Here is a 25555-nt window from a genome sequence, read left to right as displayed (position 1 = left end):
TAACTATTCAGTTGTTTAGCAAAAGCCATTATCCAAAGTGACTTACTGTGAGTTCAGATCCATGGTATTCAGGAGCAGGTAGGGGTTAGTGCATGTTGCTCCACGATGCATACAGGTACACGGTGAACAATGGGTTTAGAACCCAGAACCTTTTTTGTGGTACTCAAACATCCATCATACACACTTCAAAGAAGCCTTAACGGACTGAGTTCGGTACATGCAGAAGGACACTGTGGCTGGTATTCACAGGTTCTGATCCCCAAGCTCCTCCCCGCTCCCAGGCTAACATCTTCTCGCTGTGCTGGCGTACATTAAGGTCGTCTCAGTGCTGACATCCCAGACCTACAGGCAAGGACAGGCGAGCCACTCCACAAAGCACTGGAGGAAAGCAACAAAAAAATGGAAGCATTAAAAAACATGATGTAACTTTCAGGGAGCTAGTGAGCGTGCCTTCCCTCTGGGGGTCTGTGTTCAGTAGCGTTAGCGTAGCACTGGAGCAACAGCGGGACACCACAGGGCCAGTGGGGATCAGCCACGTGTTCACGCAACGCTACTTGAGCCGGCAGCACCAGTGTGGCGGCGCTGCAGGCCTAGCAGTGTGTAAACACTCGGGACCTGTGTACTGTAGCGTTAGTGTGACCTTACAGAGCCGTTAGCGTAGCATTAGCGTGGAGCTACAAGGCTAACGAGGCCCTGTACTGGGTTCATGGACCCCCCCAGGATTCTCCTCCTCCTCTATCACATCATGGCTGGCACAGGGACGTGGACGTTAGGGGACAGTGTTACAGACGCACGCACGCACGCACGCAAACACGCACACACACGCACGCACACATTTGTGCACACTCACGCGTATGCTCCAGGAAATAGGAAGATGTAGGCGCACACACACACACACACACACACACACACACACACACACACACACACACACACACACACACACACACACACACACACACCGACGTCAGAGATTGAATGATTTATGTGTCTTTCTGGGCCCAGGAGACCAGAGGACATGCATACTAAAGCTGTTACAAGAATAAAAATGTGGATGTTTTCAACGCACACGCACGCACTCACACACACACACACACACACCCCTACAAGCTCAGGCACACACAAGGATGACTCGCCTCAACATGAAAAAAATCAGTTTGACCTCAAAGTATCTGCTTATGGACGAATATCAGAATCACTTTTTAGGATATTAAATTCACTGAAGGACGTTCAATTTTATTAAAGGTGACATTTTCATCAGAAAAGGTGCTACATGTATTCACAAATAGTTTATGTTGTGCTTCATTTTCCCTGAAGATCTTCCTCCTCCTCACATTAGTCTTTCATCGCTCTATGTTTCCCCCCTCTCTTAGGGATTAGACCTGATTTACAAGACATTTGGTAATCTCTCCCTCCCCTCCCAAACCCTCTCCCCTCCCTCTCCCTTCAGATTACGGAGAGAGAGAGAGAGAGGTTAGTGGGTTTAGAGAGGGCCGTACAGCCTGGGGCGCCCTGCAGGGTGCTGAGCATTAGACTGTTAATTTGGTGGTACAGCGCCACCAGATACGCGAGGCAACACTACCCGTTGACTTTTGTGCTGGACATGTTGTGCAAAGGATCATGGGACATCTTGCGATAGTGGAGTCTCGCGACGCCAGATGGATCTGAGATCTCACCACCAAATCGTCATTGGGTTTCTAACGAAACGGTCCCTAACAGACCTAACTTTGGTTTGACAGGAAATGATGCTCTCCCCCTCTTAGAGTCTGTTGTGAAACAAACTGGATAAATAGATAATGACTTTGTCACACAGAGAAGGCTTTTTATAAATAAAAAATAAAAATAAAAAAATATATATATATATATCCTGATCAATTAAATTTTTATTGTTGACTTATTTGTCGTTGAATGTCTGCTCAGTCCACAAGATTGGTGAAATGAAGGATTTCAAGCAACTTTTTTAAAATATTTGTAACCCAGGATAAGAAAGACTCGTTAGTATCATAGTGTTGACAAGCACGCACAGGACTCCTGCATGTCACTGCCGCAGTATAACAGTGAAAAGGTTATAGCAATGAAACGTGGCTGTCTTGTTCTAGTTGAGAGAAGCCCTTGGAGGCCGACTTGTGAGTCTAGCGCTGGTGTGTCGGATTGTGGTGTGTTAAAAAAAAATCGGACAAAATTTGAACGGTTAAATTCACGTTATGCTAATGAGCCCGTTAATTGCTAGATAATTGGCCATTTGATTGATAGTGCCCAACATCTGGCGGGCACTGGTGGACTGGCAGAGTTGAATTTCATTTCCTGCTTTAAAGCACTTCAAGCAGTGCTGTAAACCATCCATAAGCAGCTGGCACACTGGGGTACTTGTGGGAGTTGGTCTGTAATGGCCACATATGAACCAAGACCCCTCAATTAACAGTTCAGACGGACCTCGTGATATCCCAGTTACGGTGCTGAATACTTGATCAAAGCTTCATGCTCTCTCCAGACTTAACCATCTCCTCTACAGTTCTGTTCTCCGGTCAGTGGTATGAATTTGTCTTGTATCTTAGACCAAGCCGTGAACGTAGCCGTGAACATAACAGTCTGTTGTGTTAACACCTTCTGCGCAGTCCACCGCTCGGGTCGAGATATTAAGTTATTAAGTTCTCTGTTGTACCTGTAATAAAAAGGCCGGGAACTCCTTCACCGGCGAGATTAAAAGTACATCAGCGCTTTCTCCGAAGCACCTAATGAGATCCCATTCGTCTTCGAGGACGCAAGCGCAAATTTAAAGGCCACGGAGAATCGGGCGCCACGGTGCGCTCCGCCCGCCGTCCTCCTCGTAACTTTAGAGGTGGTAATTGCCCCGGCCGCGTTGATTAACAAATTTAATTTATTTAGCTAATGATGCTCCCTGTTGAGCCATCACCGCCACAATAAGCTGTAAATGTTGCATACATATTAATTGCTTTCCCAGAGAACAGAGCGTTAGAAGGGGGGGGGGTGGTGGAGAGAGGAGAGGAGGGGAGTGATCCTCAAGAGTCAGTAACCGCCCACCCTAGAAGTCATTTGGCTCCCCAGCGCAGAGCGCCTGGTTGGTCTGGCTGCGGGCCTAATTAAAGGTCACCGCGCTAGCTGGGCGCCGGAGCCAGAGCAGCGGATTAAAGAGACGTAGCACTGTATGGGGAGGCTGTGTGCTCCGACTGATGTTTACGCGTGCACAGAAACACTGCATATACCTCAGGTTTATTAAGGGAGTGTGATACACCCAAGGCTTTATAGTGGAGGGTGTTGTATATGCTAGCGATATGCTCTGCATTTATTTTGCCTCGTTGTTGGGGTGATGAATAATTTGCGTGTGTGTAGTTTGTGTGTTCCTGGATAATGTAAGGCACATAGGGGGTTTATTAAGGGTTCTGTAATACCTTGATGGCTTTACTGTGTGTTCACACCAAAAGACACACGTTTCGCTTGTTCGAGCGAACAGGCGACAAAAAATTTCGCCCGATTCGCATCTCTACGTTCACTTTGCATTGAAACGTGTGGCGGGGCGAGGTGCGGTGTGAACACACAGTTAGAGTGGAGCACAGTTTTGAAACTAGAGATATTTTCCGCATTTATTTTGCGTCATTGTTGTTGGAATACATAATGTGATCGTTTGTGTAGTTTGTGTGTTCAAAGATTACTCAAAATGTAGACTTCCTGGAGTTTGTAAAGGGTATCTCAAAAACGTTGAAGTTGAGTACCGGGTCAAATATAGCAATAGTTAATTTATTTAGCATTGTTGTAAGTAATAAATAATTGAGTGACTAAATAAAATAAGTGACTGCTATTGAATTTGAAGAAACGTGTCAGGCATACTCCAGAATGATCCCTAACCCTTATCCACTCCTACATTATTTCCATCACAGAAAAATCAATTTGTCTGCTAAATTAAAAATTGCATGTCATTTAGGATCAGGAAGGGGTATGGCATATTGCTCAAGGATTACTTTTCAGAGACGGTGAACATTGGGTATCAAACCCAGAACATTTAGTCTGAGAATGAAATACCCAAGGTTTTGCTTGTGTGCACAAACTTTTTTGAGACATGTTTGTTTGAATAATGTTGTTGTTGTAGTCAGATGAAACTAATGGCTGAAGTGACACTGTGCCCTGAATTCAATATTCAAAATAATTTGCTTGTGGAGTTGAATCCCCAAAAGACCCTCTAAAACAGTGTCATAAACACCCTCAGGCAACAACTGAACCTACGCCAATGGGATGAAAAGTGATGTTATGCATTAATAATTGTGTTTTTTTAGAGAGGGCGGGAATAAAGAAACACAGCCCCGAGCCAAACGTTTAGGTTATTTCTCAGTGGTAGAACTGTTTAGCAGTGGTGTTTTTTAAAAGCGTGGGATTGGTTTTGCCACTCGTGCCAGAAGCGGCTGTAGTGTTAAAATGTGTCTGTTTCTTTTGGGTGTTTTGTGCCTCTAGCTGTAGGGGGAGTCAAAAAATATTTAAATAGCAAATAGCTTTTTCAACTGACCTCCCCGTACACGTAGACAAACCCCAGATTCAAGTGATTATTACCATATATATATATATATATATATCTTGCAACCAAATACAACAGTGGTTGTAAGAAGCCCTGATTTCACGCATAGCTCCATCATGTCAGCTAAACATTGGTGTGTGACGGTTGCCGTGGTGGTTAACCCTTCCAGGCACCACTGTTAACATTAACCGCTCCACGATGGAGCTCTGTACATCCACACACACCACACACACACATCGGGGGGTCATAGCATGCATGTTCATGAAGGTTAACCCTTCCGGACACCCTATTAATATTAAAAGCTCCCCTGGTGGGGAGCCGTGCCTCGGGTGTGTGCTTGTTAAATTATATTTGAAAGGCTCAATGTTACGGCTTTGTTTAATCTGTAAAGTAGCATGATGCTAGCAGTGTTTCTTTGATACATCCCTGGAACTCAAACTGTTTCCTGAAGCCCCCAAAAATATATTGAAGTCGGCTATCGACTTGAAATGACGACTGACAAATCTTAAATTGGTGGCAGCCCCGGAGCTAGCGTCTGTGATGTACATCTCTGACACATGGCTCATGCCAGCGAACAAGCTCATGCACACGGTGAAGTTATAACGCTGCAACAAGGTTCAACTGGCTCACAAAAGTCCACCGACTGGACTACCCTTTGATTGACTTTGCCATATCAAGTTATCCACTGCTGTATGTATGAGTAGTCGACTCCTCTAATGGTAAGTTAGCAAGTTAACGTGACATATTTTCAACCGGCGATGGAGCTGAAGGCAAAACTCTCACGCTAGTTCACAACGTCGTGGAACTACGTCTTTTGTCATTGTTTTAATTTTAAAAAAATAACTAGCAGCAGAAATGACATATAATGCCTTTCAATACTAACATCTCATGTATATAATAATGACACAACAATATGCTGTAACCCACATCAGTAGCAATTATCTTTTGTGATAATGACCTTGTTTGTGTGTGTGTGTGTGTGTGTGTGTGTGTGTCTGTGTGTGTGTGCGTGTGCGCAGCGAGCACGACCTGGGTGAGGATGACATCTACGACTGCGTGCCGTGTGAGGACGACGGAGACGACATCTACGAGGACATCATCAAGGTGGAGGTCCGCCAGCCCATGGTGAGCAACGCCTCCGTCCCTCTGCTCAGCTCCTCACCTCCACCCCCACCCCTCATCTCTACCTCCACCCTCACCTCCACCTCCACCCCCACCTCCACCCCTCACCTCCACCTCCACCTCCACCCTCATCTCCACATCACCTCCACCCTCACCTCCACCTCCACCCCCACCTCCACCTCCACCCATACCGCTGAAACACCCTCCATGCCTCCATGGACCCTCCACCTCCAAAACAACCCTGAGATGATCCTCCACCCCCCCTCTCCTCTCTCTCACCCCAACCCCACCTCCACCCTTCACAGCTCCACACCATCCCACTACCCCATCCCATACTTACACCAAGCCCCCCACCTCAAGAGCACCCCATGGTGGGGACATCTGTCGATTCGCTTTTTACACAACCTCCACCCTCCACCTCCACCTCCACCCCACCCTCCGCTCCCCACATATACCCCGAAACCACACACACATACATCCACGTATCCCTCCACCCACAACACACCCCATGGTGTGAAGGGCATCTGTCTCCTTCAGCCGAGCGCCACACACTGCACACACCCCCCCCCCCCCCCCACCCCCCCCCCAACACACACACACACACACACACACACACACGCACACATACACACACCCTACACTACCTTCACCCCTAACACCTGGATCACACATGATGTGTGTGATAATCCATGCCCACACACATCTACCCAAATGGATTAAAACACACACACACACACACACACACACACACACACACACACACACACACACACACACACACACACACACACACGCGAATGAGCAAGTACCATGGACAAACATACAGGTAGAACACCCTGCAACATTCACACATGCACCATCCACCATCCACGCTTGCAGGCTCTCACACACACACACACACACACACACACACACACACACACACACACACTGGATTTCTCAGATTCATACCACGCACACACAAGCACACACACAAAGTAGCTATCTGTAATGTTGTCACTGTTTGCATCATGGGTGAGACTGTTTCTAGTGCAACGTGATGAATGGTTGTGTTTTAGAACATTTATTATTGTTACCTTCCATATTTTTTACATAACATCTGTCACTATATTACATTCATTATTATCATTATATCACCTTATGTGTTTAATATAACATCTAATACTGCCTGTTTTATCTTTTAATATATTACAATCTATAATTCTATATGTTTAATATAACATATTTCAAGATATTACTTTATTTTCAATACCAAAATATGTGCCATACAAACAGAGGAATCGAAATTGCTTTTGTCTCCGACCCCACGCTGCAATAAGGAGAAAAGGAGAAAATTAGGTAAAATAAGTAATATTTACAATAAATAAATTCTAAATAGTGCAAAAATAATTCTGGATAGTGCAACGGTAAGGCAAAACAAAACGGTACAGATAAAATAAAGTCAAAAAAGTAAATAGATTGAAATGTGCAATAGGAGTTCTTGGAGGCAGATGGGAGGGGGGTTCAGAGGCCAGGGTTTGTGGGGGCAGAGAGAGGGGAGAGAGCTGAGCTTCCTGACAGCCTGGTGGAAGAGGCTGTTTACCAGGCTGCTGGAGCCAGCCCGGAGGCTGCCGTACCGTCTCCCATATGGCAGGAGGCTGAAGAGCCTGTGTGAGGGCTGGCTGGGGTCGCCCACAGTGCTGGTTGCTTTATCATCTACCGTTATATTACCATCTATATGTTTCAATTATATTTGTTTTATTAAAGCCCTTCATCACAGTTAGTCTCAAAGGGCTTGCTTAACAGGCCGTATATTTACAACACCCCCTAACCCTAGCCCCCCCAGAGGGCAAGACAAAACGTCTTTATTATCGAGGAACACATCTTGAGAAGTTTGGCAATTGGGGCCAGAATTGAGTCCAGGCATTCAGTCCCAGTCACACAACAGACCAGGCATCCAGTCACTGTAACAGACCAGGCATCACAGTCACTGTAACAGACCAGGCATCACAGTCACTGTAACAGACCAGGCATCACAGTCACTGTAACAGACCAGGCATCCAGTCACTGTAACAGACCAGGCATCCAGTCACTGTAACAGACCAGGCATCACAGTCACTGTAACAGACCAGGCATCACAGTCACTGTAACAGACCAGGCATCACAGTCACTGTAATAGCCCAGGCATCCAGTCACACTCACACAACACTCTAAAACAGACAGTTATGAAAGTTCTTGCGAGAGCACAATTAGAATTTGTCACTCTGGGAACGAGCAATATACTCACTCCCCAATTGCCCAAACCCAGAACATTAACCAATCGCAACGGTGTATCTGATATAGGCTGGCCAAAAGTGTTGCTGTTTTACAGATCGTATACGGCAAGAGTCGTATCTATTGGTTAGCTCTGCTGGTCTGGATATGTCACCCCTTGTATTCTTCTGATTGGTCGTAGTGTTATCCAATTGTGTGCAGTGATATTTTCAAATGCATGCTTGGTGCCGCTCCTCGAGTTGGGCCGTTTTCATGACTCGTTGCCAGACCCTACAGCTCTCTAGTTGTGGGTCTGGATTTCCAGGCTACAGAAAACATGCAGACAACCGCTAATCTAGAGCCTAACAGCAGCGCAGTATACTCAATATAACATCTAATATTACCTTCTATATGTTTAATAGAAAATCTAATATCACCTTATTTATGATTAATGGAATATATATATATCTATATCTATATCTATATATATAGATATATAGATATATATATAGATATTATATGACCTGCTATATGCTCAATATAACATATAATATCACCGTCTATGTTCAATACTACGTATATAATTAGTAATCTTTATGTTAAATATAACATCCATCATTATATGACCGTCTCTGTTTAATATAACATCTATCATTATATTCTCTTTATATGTTTAATATAACATCTATCATTATATTACCTTCTCATGCTGCAGATCAGATATATGCAGGTAAGTGATGCAAACAATTCATTCATTCACTCCACAGTTGGGTCAAATAATCATATCATATGCCCTTATCATATTGAATTAGAATGCATGCAATGCAAAGGAAAACCCTGGGCTGTGCATTGAGGATGCACTTATTCTCTCCCTTCAACACATACAGGCGTACAAACACCTGCTTTAACCCCCCCACAAGCCCCCCCCCCCCCCCCCACTCCTGGGCACGCGAGCGCCACGTCGCGTCACCTTGCGTCGTGTCACGTAGCCTCACCTCACATAGCGTAGCCCTGCGTCGAGCCGTGAGGAAACGCTCCCGCTCTGACCAATCAGAGCTGCTACACTGAGCCCTACTGACGCGCAGCAGAAGCTAATGTAAACTCTATTTTTAAAACGCGTCGACACGTCCTCCGTTGACAGATTAGAAGTTGTAGTCAGGCGGAAAAAGGCCCGTCAAATTTGTTAATTCATATCGTTACTGGTGGACTTAATTTGCATTCCTGCGTGCAATTCCATTGTAGTGCGGCTACACGGTAGGGTGTAGGCAGTACGTGATACATGATTCTACATGATACAGGGGTGCGTCATGACCAGGATCCTGAACCCTGCACCCCTGTATCATACCCCCCCCCCCCATTAAACTACAACCCTGGGTCCCTCCGCAGACTATGCACCGCTTACTACTTAGCATCTTCTCCCTGGTTTCAATCGGTGATCACAGACAAGTTGCGGTTGATGGTCCATCGAGACAAACACACATTTGGAGGGCAATTAGTGCGGTTATTGGAGCTCCAGGCGAGGACAACACTGGGCTGTTAAATACTGGACATGTACTGAATGCATGATCCACTCATTATTGTTCACAACAATTAAAAAATGCATATAGCTTTAGCCCTCTGCGTTTGTCACCGTACATCTCCTATACATCTCCGGACGTGGTGGAGCGGGTCGTAAGGTGACGCGACGCGACGCGGCGCTTTCATGCTCAGTGTAGCGCCCGGGTTATACACAAACACACACACACACATAACCCCCCCGAGAGGGAAAGGATAGCCAGTGAGCCCAGCTTTTAGGTTAACTAAACCATCAAAGGCCCCGCCCCTCGCCCCCCTCTGATTGGCCGGCCCACCTGATTGACAGAATGTAGCACAGAGCAAGTCATGGTCATATATTCGTTATGTGTTGTTTTGTCTGTGTGTGTCTAGTGATGAGTTGGCATGTGTTGGTGTTGGTGTCGACTAGTACATATTCATCCTCCCCTTCTTGTACACACACACACACTCATGCACCCACACACACACACACACACACACACACACACGTTTGATACATGTAGACATGTCAATGTGACTGTGAAAAATGACTGGATGCACACAATCCACACATTCAGAGGCACACCCACACACATGGACAACACACACACACACACACACACACACACACGTATCTACATGGAAACAACATAAACACACACACGGCACACACACAGTCTTACATCTGACTGACATGTGACTTGGGGCGTGCTGCAGTCTCTCTCTGTAATCACACAACTCCCAGTCCACCTCATCACATCCTCATCAACTGTGAACATTACACTTGATTTTGACTAGGATTCTCTACAACAGTGAACTCACAACTGGCCTAACCACACCCTAGAGTTAAATGTGTTTTAACTTTCACGTGTCATAAGGTTACGACAGTTTCCTCGTTGTGACGGGCATCTGTGAATATTAGTGTATAAAATGTTCATATCAATGTTGACCGTACAACATGCAACATGTCTTCTCTCTGTAGTGTGAGTAGTTCAAGGTGTCTATCCGTCGTTATAATGAAGTGTGTGTGTGTGTGTGTGTGTGTGTGTGTGTGTGTGTGTGTGTGTGTGTGTGTGTGTGTGTGTGTGTGTGTGTGTGTGTGTGTGTGTGTGTGTGCGGTCTCTATAGAAGATGGGCATGAGTGAGGACGACAAGAGGAACTGCTGTCTGGTGGAGATCCAGGAAACCGAGGCCAAGTACTACAAGACCCTGGAGGACATCGAGAAGGTGTGTGTGTGTGTGTGACGTGTGTGTGTGTGTGTGTGGGGGGGTGGTCTGCCTAGTATTCAACTTAAGTGATTGCGGCACATTTGACCGTCAATGTTCTTCAAAATGTTTAGATGTGTGTGTGTGTGTGTGTGTGTGTTATGCACACACACACACACACACACACACACACACACACACACACACACACACACACACACACACACACACACACACACACACACACACACACACACACACAGGAATACAAAGCTCTTGTGGGCAGGGCCACAGCGTGGAAAGGTCAGCTATTGGCTGATTGGCCAAATGTCAGAGGATCAATACGGTTATTATTGTCTCACGATCACAGAGGGAATCCCTTCCCTGGGTGGAATCACTAGAGATACACACACCTATATACACACACACATTCAAACACACACACACACACACACACACACACACACACACACACACACACACACACCTATACACACACACACACACACACACGCATACATACACATTCACACACAATGCGTTCACAAGTTGACACATGGCGTCCATTAAAATGTGTTTGAGGCCCCGAGTCAATCTATGCACACATTCCAAATGCACACTCACACACACACACACACACACACACACACACACATACACATTAAACGCTAAATTGCTTATTCGGCAGTAAATCAGCCTTTATTAGTTGCTGAGACAAACAGCCGCCTCCGACGACACACGACGCTCACGCACACACACACACACACACACACACACACACACACACTTCATGGATCACTCTGCTGCCGACGATGCCGCCGAGGCCTCCACCGCTCCGCTGACCCCATTAAGGGCTGAGAATACGCAGCGCTACGTGGCGCTAGCATTAGCGCAGGGCAGAGTCGGCGCGGGAACACGGCGAGAGGCTCGCTGTGATCAGGGGACGCGTTGGGGCGTAATTGAGTTGGGGTTAATAAAGCTCGTCAGCTCGTCGTCATCTTCTAGCAGATTTATTTGTTATCGTTAGCAGCATGGGAGGTGACAGGCAGGTAATGACGTTAGCCACGCGGCCGGGCTGTCTTCACGGCAGGGGAGTTAGGGGAGTCTTTTATTGGAGCTATGGCAGCCAACGACCGTGTAGCAGTTTCAGCTGCTGCTGTTAGGAGCCTTTGTTTGTAAAAGGTGATGGTAATGATGATGATGAAACTAGACGAGCGGAGCATGTCATCTTTTTCACATGATATGAATCTTATTTTTGTTGAAAACTACAAGGCAAAGTATTGCAAGTCTTAACAAGGCAAAACACACAACAAGGTCAACATACAATTAGCTAATCATGTTTTTCTAATGGTTTTTGTATCTAGATTGTGTTTTGTAGTTTTAAGGGGCGATCCTGAATCTAAGCTGATTCAAATCTTAGATTAAAAGACATTAAGTCATGAAGAATAAGTCCCGCCTCCAAGGCTCCGGTTCCCTCGGTCAAATGTCTATGGGAGATAACAATAATAATAATAATGGGGTTTTTGAATGATCGTACATAACAAACTCTGTAGGTGGCGAAGAAGTAAAAGCTGCGTCACGTTTTGAACTACACACTTTTTCCATCTAGTTTCGACTGGCTTTTTGGATTGTCGGTGCCATTAAAGTAGTAAACTATTATAAATGCTATTTTAACGGCACTGCCAATCCAAAAAGCCAGTATGATCATTCATAAACCCCATGTTATTTCCCATAGACATTTGACCGAGGGAACCGGGAGCCTCAGAGGCGGGACTTATTCTTCAGAGGTCTATAGGCCTACAAGGGTTTTTTTGTGGGGGTTGACGTTTCTATTTGCTGATTTGTTTTGCTTTCAGTAAAGATTTTGTTGGTTTGATGACCACTTTGTGTCATGGTTGTTGCACTATCCACTCATTTTCTTTTCAAAATAGAGGAAATATTCTATAGTGTCTAAGAGACTAGATGGATAAACAATGTCCCGAAAAAAATAAACCTATCAAAGATGATCCAAAATAATTAAAATGCAGACTGTGTAAACATCAGCTGTTATACCAAACCAGTGGCGCTTGTGAAAATCATCATCTCTGTCGGCTCTCGTAGTGCATTTCTTCGCTGTTGTGCTGAATTGATTGGTGCTGCATTCCTTCTATACATTGAAACGTATCATTCAAACGTATTTTAAATATCTCAGCATCAACCCACTTCTGCATTCTCCTCATCAATGCAGGATTTGTCCCTTGGATGTGAACACTGCGCAATCAGACAATACCGAGCTCTCCGTCTCCACAGAGACCCTCTTTGATTTCATATATGTATTATATTTATCACGGTATATGATATTAATCTAAATGATAGCATATTAGGCTAATAGTAACCTATATTTTCTCTCAAACTGAATGCAGTCATCAATCATTGAGCGGATGCGCTCGTCATTTAGCGCAGGCCCTAATCAGACAGCTATAGACAGCTCGTCTCTTTCAGCTGCAATTGTGTCATATATGATTCGGAGACCCGTCAACGTCTCGCCTGAAGAGTTTAATTTCATTATGCAAAATCTTAGTCGAGGACACCTTAGTAGTTATATAACCTGACACACCCACCACCCCCCAGCTTAGAGTATATTACTGTCTGAGTATGTGTCGTATATTTTTATTTAAATTATTTTTTTGTGGTTTTATGAACCTCTGGCTGAAGGTGAAATGGGGGTGAAAGGGTGTGTGGCGTGTTGTGTGTGAGGGCTAGTGTACAGTGACCCACACTGACAGGGTGATGCACGGCACTCTTGTATCACCCTGGAGTGGTTTGTTTGTCGCTAATGACCGGCTTGCTGTACATTATCTATTAGCTTTAACACGGCTACGCACTGAGGAAACAACAACAACAAATAATGACAATGATTTAAACTTAGTTTTATTGCTTGGTTTTATTGGTTTTTATCGCAAAAAAAGCAGTTTGTTTAGTTCTTCAGTTGGAAATAGCGTCCATAGCAATGGCCTGTGACACAGAAATAAAAGATTATGAATGCCGTAATTGACCATCAGAATTGAGTATTCAACAAAGCCTTGTGATTAAATGAATGATGTGTTTGTCTTCTCTAACCCGATCACCTCATGTCTCCGCCGCTGTGTAGAACTACATGATACCCCTGAAGCAGGTGTTCAGTGTCCACGAGATGGAGGCCATCTTCGTCAACTTGGAGGTGAGTGAGTGAGTGCGAAGCCCCCCCAGAGGGTAAAGAGTCATATCACACCACATGTTATGGTCTCTAGGCTGCAGATGATTGACAGGAGAAGGGGGGATATGCAGAGGAATGACCTACCTGGGGGGGGCGGGATGATGGATGCTTATTTTATTGATTGATGGGTCGACAGGCCTATGGGAATGGAGGATGAGCCAAGGCGGTATAAATAATCATGGTTTAAAGTGGTTTCTAGCAGCCTAGGAGCCTTTTTTTATTTACGTTCTTTCAGCCAACCAATAACCCTCAACAGAAATATTTTTATGTGCATAAATGCGTTTTCAATAAAAAAACGACTTTCGTAGTGTGATGTACGCATACAACTACACACAGACACTGTTTAATATTTTCAATGACAGTTCTCCACAAAACAACCTTTATTCAACATTTTTACAATAATTGTGCCCAAGAAAAACAGAAAAACAGTTTGGCAAGCCCTACACTGAATAAAGTGATTGTTTTAAAGTGAATGCTAGAATGCAGAGGAATTGTTGTAATAATGTGAGTGCTACGATGATAAGGAAGTGTTATTATAGAGCGAATGACGGATCCTTTCCATACAGTTGTCATATAATCTGAGCCTATCCGTGGCCAAAACAACCACTTTTAGTGAACACATTTACGGGGCACTACTGCCCCAAAGTATTGCATTGAAGCACTTTTTTCAGTTTATGGTCGCAGCGTTCTCGTTCAATACTGGACCGATCTCACAAATTGTCTGCATTAGTCCCTTAGACCTTCTAATAATAGTTTGAAACCTTCAGAAGTGGACTGTAATGCTAGGACGCTCAGGAAGTGTCTGGATGCTGTGTGTTGTTAAAAAGGGAATGCTAGAAAGCTAACGAACGTCATGCTAAGATGCTAAAGACATGTCTGGATGCTGTGTGTTGTTATAAACGTCATGCTAAGATGCTAAAGACGTGTCTGGATGCTGTGCGTTGTTATAAACGTCATGTTAAGATGCTAAAGACGTGTCTGGATGCTGTGCGTTGTTATAAACATCATGCTAAGATGCTAAAGACGTGTCTGGATGCTGTGCGTTGTTATAAACATCATGCTAAGATGCTAAAGACGTGTCTGGATTCTGTGTGTTGTTATAAACGTCATGCTAAGATGCTAAAGACGTGTCTGGATGCTGTGCGTTGTTATAAACATCATGCTAAGATGCTAAAGACGTGTCTGGATGCTGTGCGTTGTTATAAACATCATGCTAAGATGCTAAAGACGTGTCTGGATTCTGTGTGTTGTTATAAACGTCATGCTAAGATGCTAAAGACGTGTGTGGATGCTGTGCGTTGTTATAAACGTCATGCTGAGATGCTAAAGACGTGTCTGTGTGTTGTGGTCCAGGATGTGATCAAGGTCCACCTTGCTCTGCTGAGGGCCATCGACCTGAACATGGTGGGAGGAGGGAACGGCCTGGGGAACATCTTCCTGGACTTCAAGGAGAGGTGAGGGAAACATTGATTTACTGTCACCTGTGTGTTTATCCTTTTGGGTTGATGTTTGTGTGTGTGTGTGTGTGTGTGTGTGTGTGTGTGTGTGTGTGCGTGTGCGTGTGCGTTAATGAATATAATGTCTTGGGTTTGATGTATGTGTATGTTACAACCCGGCTCGAAAGGGGAAAGGGAAGCAACATAAACCAGTTGTTTTTTTGGTAAATTGGGGTTATTTATTTGAAACGAGTTTAACCAAGGATTTCAATAATCAGAAACGGGCAAGTGGGTGCTGTGTAAATCATCAAAAACAATATAACCAAAACCCAGATTCAGGACTAACAAGTAAAACAAAAGCCTGAAACAAAAATCCCCCTTGTTACTGAAAACCAAACACAAAGAGCACAGCACCCCTAAACCTAGTGAGGCTAACACAAATTGACTACAGGTGTGTAAACATAATCAGCAGCAAAAGTAAGTCCTGGCCCAGAGACAAAGACAGTCTATTGAGAAATAGCACGGCTAACACAATCTTGTTCAGTCAACCCAATCACAAGATGTGGCAACGAGGCAAGCTGATCATCTGAATGAGAGCTGCCCTGAGCAGCAGCCCTGCAGCCTAGTTGAAGGGGGAGCGTCTTGCTGGTAGCTCCTGGATTGGAACCGGTGGAGCGCTGAGCCAATCCGTATCCCTGGTACCGGGAATGAGGGAGGTGCAGGAAAGCTGCTCCAATGGGCGGCCACCAGGAAATGGGCGGGGCTAGCTAGGCCAGTTCCCCAGTAGGGAACCGCCTGATTAGCATACCACTGAAAACATTGGTTACACACAAACAAACAGCGGTGGCTGTAACAGTGTAAAACCCCCTTTTCAGGCGTTTATGACGGCATTACTTCTACACATGTTGCTCCGGGTGTCTGCTTCAGGCCCGCCCTGTGGAGACACGGGGTTGCTTTGGGTCTCCCAGGATTACACAGCGGATTACTGTTGATGCAATGAATCCATTAAAACAAAAAGATGTTAGGGGGGGGGGAAACAGCTGACGCCGCATCTGTCCACCAATCAGATGAACCCTGTAAATCTGCTCAAAGTCGCGGCACCAAAAGTCTCCCCTCTTTCTGTTGAGTCAGATCTTTCCTAAATACAATTGTGCCGCCCCTCTTATCAGGTTTATTCTGTGTCCAGTCCCAACCTATCTCCTCCGCTCTCTGCTGAGCTCTCCTTGTCTCCTCTCCTCTCTTGTGTCCTTCTCTCCTCGCTCCTCTCTTTTGCTTCTCTACTCTTCACTTCTCCTTGCTACTTTCCACTCCTCTCCTTCTACTGCTCCCTCGTTCCCTCTCCTCTCCCCCTTTCCCTCCCCAGTCCTCTCCCCATCGTCCCTTTGCTGCTCTCCCCCCCCCCCCCCCTCATGTCCTCTCCTCTCCCATCGTATCCTCTTCCTCTTCTCCTTCCTCTCTTCATCATATCGCCACGTTAACACACACGCACACACACGATGCTTACGTAGCTGCCGCGGCTGTCGCCGTCCGGCTTAAACCCCGCCCTACCATAAGGGTACTGGCGGCGGTTGCAACGCGAGCCGTCACTGAGCTGGGCTAAAACGCACCCTCACTACTGGGCTGAGGCACTGGGTACGGACCCGCCGGTGGAAATGTGCCATAAGGTCCCTGTGTGTGTGTGTGTGTGTGTGTGTGTGTGTGTGTGTGTGTGTGTGTGTGTGTGTGTGTGTGTGTGTGTGTGTGTGTGTGTGTGTGTGTGTGTGTGTGTGTGTGTGTGTGTGTGTGTGGAGTACACTAGGGTCCCAGTCTGTATGTGTGTGTGTTCTTTAAATGAGACGGTGTGTGTGCTCTCTACTGGGTTAAGTGTGGTTAATCTGCTGTTGAGCGGAACCATGACTGCGCCATGCGGCACCGAGTGCTGCTGCATCCTGGGTAACGGCGTCGACACTGGCGATTGGTCTTGGCACGAGGTCATGATTCCGTATGCAGTAGGCACGGTAGGATGATGGGGTGTGTGTGTGTGTGTGTGTGTGTGTGTGTGTGTGTGTGTGTGTGTGTGTGTGTGTGTGTGTGTGTGTGTGTGTGTGTGTGTGTGTGTGTGTGTGTGTGTGTGTGTGTGTGTGTGTGTGTAGCCTTGCTATAGTTCAGGCCAGACACATCCCAATGTGTTGAGATGTGTGCGCTCATGCGTTCTTCCTCTCGGCTCATTTCACCCCCTCGCTCCTCACTTTTACTCTCCCCTCCTCTCCTCTTCTCCTCTCCTCTTTTTCTTATCCTTCCTCATCTCTCCCTCCCCTCTCCAGTCTGCTCCTTTCTCCTTTCCTCTCCTCTTATCTCCTCTCCTCTTCTCCTACTCTGCCTCTTAATTTCCTCCCATATACTCTTTTCCTTTGCTCCCCCCCTCATCCCCCCTCCTCCTCTTCACTCCTTCCTCCTCTCCTCTCCTCCTTCCTTCTCCCTCCCTCTCTTCCTCCCCTCTCCCTCGCCCCCTCTCTCTCCTCCCCTCTCCCTCGCCCCCTCTCTCTCATCTCTGTCTCTTCTCTCTCTGTTGAAACATGATTCCGCTCTAGCTAGACTTCCTCCCTCCTCTCTGGGTTTTTTAATTGTAACTTAATCTCCTCCTCCCTGTGCCGGGCCGGGCAGCTGGCCTGAGGGCTCTTCAGTGGGTGGAGGTGGCCGTCACTTCCACCATGGCTCCCCCCCCCCCCCCCCCCCCCCACGCCCGCGCTGAGTGCTGCCTCACGACGCGCTAGCATGATGCGCACGTCTGAGAAACACAGCTTCCATCTCTCCCTCTCCATCCTCCCCTCTCTCCCACAAACACAAGCATGCACGGACGAACGCACACGAAGCACGCGCAGAGCCACGTTTGAAGACACAAACCCAAACAAATACGAACGCACAGAAGCACACACAGGAACACACGTATGAAGACAGACACACTCACACATACATACGAACACAGACACGCAAGCACACACACACACACACACACACACAGGAACACAAATACTCACACACGCACACACACAACCACAATAAAACACACCCACACAAACACGCATACACACACAGTGTTGCCTGTTTAGTTCATTGGAGGACTTGATCTGATTGCTGCGATGTATACGAGTCTTAACTTGCACGGGATTCAGAAAGCAATCAGCCTGCCAAATACTTCCTGCTCTGGCCTGGAGTTGAGCCTCAGATTCCAGTAGAGACGGCAAAATAAACAAATCCCTGTGCAAAGTCAACCGTAATATAGCCTGGCCATCTCCCTCCAAAGTGGACCGATTCAAAGCCACTTAAACCCAATCACATTTTTCAATTTAATTTTCCTTTGGTTCGCTGGCTGCCACAACTAATTGTTGTTGCCCAGGGAATATTGCCGCTTTGAGTAAAAGCTTCTAAATGTAACTCTAAAGCAAATTGGAAATCTTTATGGTTTGCGCTGCTCTTACTCCGTGACATTAGCTAATGCTAATCATGGGATTAGCATTAGTACATAATAGGAATGAGCAGTGGTCAGAATTTGAAGCTGGATGTACCTGTTTGTGCACCGGATTTACATTTGAGCAGACAGTTTACAGTTTTAATTTACATACATTTACATGTAGTCGTTTAGCAGAAGCTTTTATCCAAAGCTACTTACAAGTGAGGCTGAGATCAATCAAAGCTTACAATCAATGTTGGAGTAGCGAGATAATCCCAAGTGTTGAACTACGATAAGATAATTATTTATTGATTCCAGTTCCAGATTCGAAATTCCAGAAACTAGCATGTTTCCGAAAATCAACATCTGAAAAAAAGTGCTGTGTAGCTTTAGGAACAAGAAGTCAATTTTCTTTATTGCTGTTAAAGTGCACAACGAGAGTGATATCAAACCTTCAAAACAAAGCTATTAAACTCTTGCACTCTTTCTCAAAGAAAACATGAATATCAAAATAATAGCACAAAAAAAAATTGTCAAATTTTCCAACCTCGTCTTGCTTCCACTAAACACTTTACGAAATTGGTTGCATTTACACACATATATTTGCCTTTCCCCGACATCCTCACGGTATAGACGTGGATGGAGAGTATTTCAGTACGGCGGTTCAGTTTAATGGCTGATGATCTCCGTCTCTTCCCCTCCCGATTATCAGTGTGATTGGCGCGTGTAGCGGCTTCGAAATGAGCGTCCTGCAGCTCCCTGTCTATTGGCTTGACGGTAGAACGCTAGAACGCCTGCTGCCGTGTCACTCATTTGGCTATCTGGGCTTGTAAGTCCCACTGACCTTTGCAACAATGCCACTTTTTCTTTATATTTCGGTCCCCTCGCGTCTCAGGAAATAGACCCGGGTGCCTTTCTTCGGCACATTTGTCTTTGTAGCGACTGCCACGTTGAAAATGTCACTGGCTTTATCTCGCTCTCCTCCTCTCTTCTGAAGCGGCACGAGCGCTCGCCGGTGCAAAGGGTAGAGTGTGTTCTGCGGGCCGCCGACGTGCTCTAAATAGAAATGTAAATGGCCTTTTGTTGCCACCGTCCACTATGCGTTTACCGAGTCCTCCGGCTCATTTCCGGAGTTAATGCCGGGTCCCGTTCTAACCCTGTGATGACTACTCCGGGCGATTCCCGGAAGGTGTCGTATTGAAGCTCTCTGCCCAGCCCGCTCGGCTCCCAATTGCAATCTTCCTAGACGGGTTGAGTGGAGGTTATGGGGGGGTCACAATGTCAGGTGTCAAAGAACATTAGCTGCCTTCACCGCCTGTCACTTCCACTTTGCTTGGGAGATGTCTTCACTGGGAAGATGTCTTCACTGGGCTGATTCAGTCGCTAGGTTTTTGTAAGGGAGCTGGTGGAGGCCCGGGAAGCAGGTGCTGGAATTTGTGTTTTCTGTGGAATCGTATGCATCACAGATCCCCTCCAGGAAATGACCTGAAGACTTTGTAAGTGTGCAGTAAATGCATTCCCTCAAAAGACTGAACGAAAGATAGACAGTGTCACTGTTCATGGGTGAAATAAACAAGTCCCTGTTTCATTATTTTCAAGCGTTACAACCATGTTAAAGTCACCAAATACTAGACATCATTGAGCCACAAAAAATTGTAACTATAGGTCTGGCCTGACTAATCAGATTTGGCTATGGTAAATCTTAATCGAGGAAACCCCTACTTCTATTACTTATGTAGGCCGTTAAGTTCCTTAAGGAACACAGGCTGATGACTTCCTTCCATCGTCTCTGGTCTTGGGCCAGCCCATCCAGTTGTTACCTTCTCCAGCTTTCATCTCATCTACCACTTCTGCTTTTCCAAAATGAGGATAAAGTTGGGCGTTGGGCCTAGCAACCCCAAAGTGATCAAGTCCGCCTGTGTTACCACCTCATTCTCAAGTGTATTTCCAGCTTTATCAAACCACTGCCTTTTGTTTCTGCACTTTCCACACAAGGGCTTTCATTATTAACTCTCATCAGTGTCACCGTGGCTATTACCTTGTCTCTTAGCGTGCCTCCCCCTGTAAACACAGCTATAACACTTGTCCAGGAGGGACACCCTTTCAGGGCCTCATCCCCTGGTTGCAAACCAGGGCAGAGCAAGCCAGAGATCAGGGCTGACATATGGGAAGGCTTTGACGCTGCACATCAGCACCTTTTCCTCCCCGCGATGTGCGATGTGTCAACTTCAAGGAGGATTTGAAAAATAAGGAGCAGAAATCTGAGGCGGAGGGAGAGAGAGAGAGAGAGGGAAGAAGAACATCCCTGAGGTGATGTCTGTGATGTCGGCGGTTAGGGAACAGCTGTAGTCGTACCCTCTCTCGTTGGCCATCCCCAGAGCTTGTATTCAAAGGATTTCTCGTTACATGCTCCAGATCTCAATGAATATGTCTCAAGCCAATTGAACATTCTCAGTTTATTGCAGGATCATTTGTATAGCGGATCAAACATCAACCTCAAGCCTCTCCCTGTCGCTAAATCAAAGGCATGGTAGAAAACATGATGTAAACATCTCTCTTTCTGACCAGAGACTGTGTTGGGTAAACTATTAAAGGAATACATCAAGCACAGTAATTTATCAGTAATAAAACATTTGGTGAAGACATCCAGACATCCAGGGGGTGGCGACTGAAAGCAGAGGTGACAGGGCCAGGAACATTCTATTTTTTTTTCGGACCTCTCTGTGTGTGTGCGTGTGAGGGAATGTTCCCGTCATGGCGTCCAGGGTCTAATTAGAGCCGACCGGGCCAGTGTGTACAAGCCTCTGGGTGTATGTGGATCATTACCGCTTTTGTTCCCCTGTCTGTCTCCAGGAAGGCGGAACAAAAGCCTCTGACCGAGTTCCCGAGTGCAGGAAGAGAGCCGGTTATTAAAAGGCTTGTGTTAATAATAATAATGGTAGAAGGGAACAGGGGGCGAACGAGAGGTTCCCGGCTCTAACACGAGCAGCACACATCAGGTGTTCAAGGGGATAGCTCTTTTGTCACCCCGATATGGGTACTTACTGGTGGATCCGCTTTTATACATGTGTTTATTTACCCCTGCTGGGGGAGAGCGGGGAACTCGGTTGTTTGGTTCAGCAGGAGGAGAAACTTGAGCTCGGGTTTCAATCCAACCCCACAATATACAAATAAAGGATTGTTGCCGAGGTTTTGCTGCGATTCTTCGGTGACTGTTCAGTAAATATCAGCACAACAGTGGCAGCTTCTCCTTTAGAAATGTTTGTTTATTCAAAGGCTTTTGTTGTTTTTGAAACCGACTATTTTCCTGTGTTTGTGGAGCTTTGCCTTTCACGTCTTTCACTGTCTGTAGAATTAAAGGTAACGTTCACATTTTGTTGCAAAAATTGCTTTGACCGTTTACCTAGTGGCCGCATGGCCAGAGTTCAGATACATGTCGGAACACGCATATTTAAGCATAGAAAAGATGCAGTTCCATGAGATATCTCCTATTCAGGCTGCACTGAGGAAAAATCTGAACCAGGACAACTGTTGGCCAGATTTAGGACTGATCTGTCCTGCAATGTGATGCAACGCGATCAGATGTATCAAACACCTGTGTCTCCTCATCTGTTGCACTCTGAGCAATGTATTTTATACAGTTGCATGGACATGTAGCCATGGGCCCGTCATTCTCCCAGTGTCTGATGTACTCCACGGGGAACCACCGGGGCCTGTGAACCACAACAGAGAAAGTAAATTGCTCATGGATTAGGAACCATCTGGTTTGTTTTTGTCTTTATAAGCTATTCATCATCGCAGAAAAAAGAAGAAAGGATTTGTCACCGGCGTGGAATCGTCCTCTAAGTGTTTCCAGGGCTCACTTTGCGCCGCCAAGCATTTCCTTTCCCCCATCCGTCGCATTATTCTGATCCTCTTGGCTACGACTTCTGACTCTGAGATTTAGAACGGGATGTTTCCCACTTGGTTCGTCTCGGGGGCTCCGGGGCCCCTGCCAGGGACACACACTTTGTTGATGAAGTCAGGTGCGGTAAGCTCTAGCTTCCAATGCTATGCTCTTCCTTAAAGCTAGGGCTTTGTGGGTCCACTTTAGCAGCTAGGTGTTACAATCAAGTTTTTCTTTCTTTCAGTTGTGTAGGGATGTGTGGTAGTGTGTAAATAAAATGTTTTGTAATGTAATATGTGTTCAAGGCAGTTGGTTATTCTTTTCTGGTCCCTGGGAATGACCCAGTTCTTTGGAGGTGGTGATTCATACAGTTCTGTATTTCAGAGCAGGCTGGTGGATCCAGAGCTTCATGGAGGTCAGTGTTCTTCAGTGGTCAGTATAACTGACATCACTGACCACACTGAGCATTGTTAAAGCACTCACAATCCCCACCTACTTATTGATGGCCCATTGGTGAACGTCATATGAAGGAGAGCAGAGCCTTGACCAGAGGAGGAGTCCAAAACCAGATATGAATGGAACGCGAGTCAATGCAGGAGGAGGAAGAGTCCATCTCTTTCCCTGAAGTGTTACAAAGACGAAATGGCTTCCAACATTGTCCTAGGAAGGGGGTCCTCTCCAAATTGTTTTGTCAATCAATTTCATTTGCAGTGTAAAATGATCATTCTGTACAACAAAATGATTATGCCAAAAAGGGTCCTCGATCTATTACAAAAACATACAGTAGTGATATAAAGTCCACAAAAAGATTGTTTAAAGCACGGCACCCTAGAATATGTCAGTGGCATGATACAAGCTATGGATTCAAGACGATAGTCAAGTCAAGTCAAGTTTATTTTGTATAGCCCATTTCATACACAGAACGGCAACTCAATGTGCTTAACAAAGATAAAAGGAAGTGCAAACTGTAGTCTTATAAAAAACATTACATATAAAGCATAAAGAAGTGCAAAACCAAATGTTTACACAAATATACATATGTAAATAGAGAAATAGTTAAAAGGGCATAAAACATAAAACATGAAACAGGAATTAGCCAAAGGCTGTTGAGAACAGTTCTGTCTTAAATTTGGTTTTAAAACTTTGAACAGTTTGGGCATTCTTTATATGTTCAGGGAGTTGATTCGATGGTGGAAAACAGGGACATCTGTCTTTAAACAGTCCAAGCATCCTTGGAAACGTAGCTTACCTACATATTCATATTCAGTGCATACATTTGTCTGCAAAATAAGCAATGGCCTCTCTGTAACCCCGATCAGCGGAGCTATATCTCTCTCCCTTGCGGTATCACCCCTGTGCTGTAAGGGATGCATAATTCATCCATGTAATTGTGCTTATAGTCCAATACCACAATTCATTTTAATCAGCATGCAATAAGCGACCCTATGCCTTAGTATTATGGCGTCGTATTTCCTAGTTAAAAAGGGCATAAGTCATTTATTTGGGTCGGTGTTTCGCAGTAATTACATTTCCGTTCTCTCTATTAATTTGCGGTTGTTATACGTTGTACTCCACACCAATACTAATCACAGCCCCATCTCCACACCAGCCCTGCATGTCTGTGATGGAACAGGAGAACACAAGATAAGATATCTTCATTATTCCCAGAAGGGAAATCCAGGTCTTACAGATCAAACAAGAAAGGATAAACATGCAAATAAAAATGTAATGATAAATGGGATGATCATCATAAGTACATTTTATATTTACTCATAAAGCAACAAAAAAATATAATTGGAATAAGCTCATGCAATAATTAGACTATGCTCTATTCTCTATGAAAGACTGCATCCGTTCTCAAATGATAGGAATTTCAATCTGCTCATAACAGATTTGTAACATTCATGTAAAATAACTGGAGAATACTCGCACTCAGACAGCTGGAAAGAAGGAGCCCTTCATGTCTGGCTCTGCTCTGGTGACATGCCTGATGAGGAGGAGGAGGTGGTGGGGGAGGAGGTGGGGGAGGAGGAGGAGTTGAGGAGGGGGTGGGGGGGGAGAGGTATATGGCATGCATGAAGACCTCAACGTGCTGAGCCATACGGTGGCTGTCTCCTCACTCATCACCGGGCCTCCATTAGTCTCCATCACGTTGTCCTTCCTGGATCATTTAGGAGCAGACAGGGAAGGCCCTGGGGCCCAGTGTCTAAGGGATCAGTCTCCCAGAGTCGAGCAGAGACATGCGTACATGGACGTGGCGCTGGTGAGTCCTTTGACCTGCTGCAGCGATACGTCAGCGGCGGCGCCAGATCGCCAGAGTGGCGAAGACTGGCCTGTAAACAAACGCAAATGATCGGGGGATTTTTTTTCACGACAAGAAGCACTATCGCAATTTCCATGAGTCGTTTTTAGATTTAGATTTAATCAAATTCATATTTAATCTAAAACGTAGATCATAAACCTTTGAATTAAAAAAAAAACGACTCATTGAAATGAATTGGAGATGTTATCTTGCTTTTGATCCAGAAGCACTGCAGCGCCAGCCGTTTACGTAAGAACCGAAGGCCAGCGCGGCGTCTATTTATAAACGTGTCCGTGGAGCCGGGGCCCTGATCACAGCCTGTGCTGGGGCCCTGCAGGGCCCGGGAAGCAGCACCCTGTCAGGGGTGGTGGAGCTCGGGAAGCCCCCCTGCTGGGTGGGGTGGTGGTGGTGGTGGTGGTGGTTGTGGGGGGTGGTGTACTGATCTCCTCTGGATTATTAAAACACTGCAGTGAAGACGAGAGGATGAAGGGGAAAGAGCCGTCAATGTGAGGGTCTATTCAGGCTGTGTGTGTGTGTGTGTGTGTGTGTGTGTGTGTGTGTGTGTGTGTGTGTGTGTGTGTGTGTGTGTGTGTGTGTGTGTGTGTGTGTGTGTGTGTGTGTGTGTGTGTGTGTGTGTGTGTGTGTGTG

General features: G+C 45.7%; 1 protein-coding gene across 1 annotated transcript in view; it reads left to right on the top strand.

The window, feature by feature from the left end:
- The window catches only part of vav2 (vav 2 guanine nucleotide exchange factor), a 150823-nt gene that overhangs the window by 107636 nt on the left and 17632 nt on the right, over positions 1-25555 (top strand). The window contains 5 exon segments of the mRNA XM_084483044.1: positions 5545-5650; positions 8595-8609; positions 10541-10639; positions 13749-13817; positions 15207-15307. Of these exon segments, the coding sequence (XP_084339170.1) occupies positions 5545-5650; positions 8595-8609; positions 10541-10639; positions 13749-13817; positions 15207-15307 (390 nt within the window).

The sequence above is a fragment of the Micromesistius poutassou genome (genome assembly GCF_964030765.1).
Source record: "Micromesistius poutassou genome assembly, chromosome: 18".
Classification (NCBI taxonomy): Eukaryota; Metazoa; Chordata; class Actinopteri; order Gadiformes; family Gadidae; genus Micromesistius; species Micromesistius poutassou.
The sequence above is the reverse complement of the archived record's forward strand: the minus strand, read 5'-3'. Positions and strand labels throughout refer to the sequence as shown.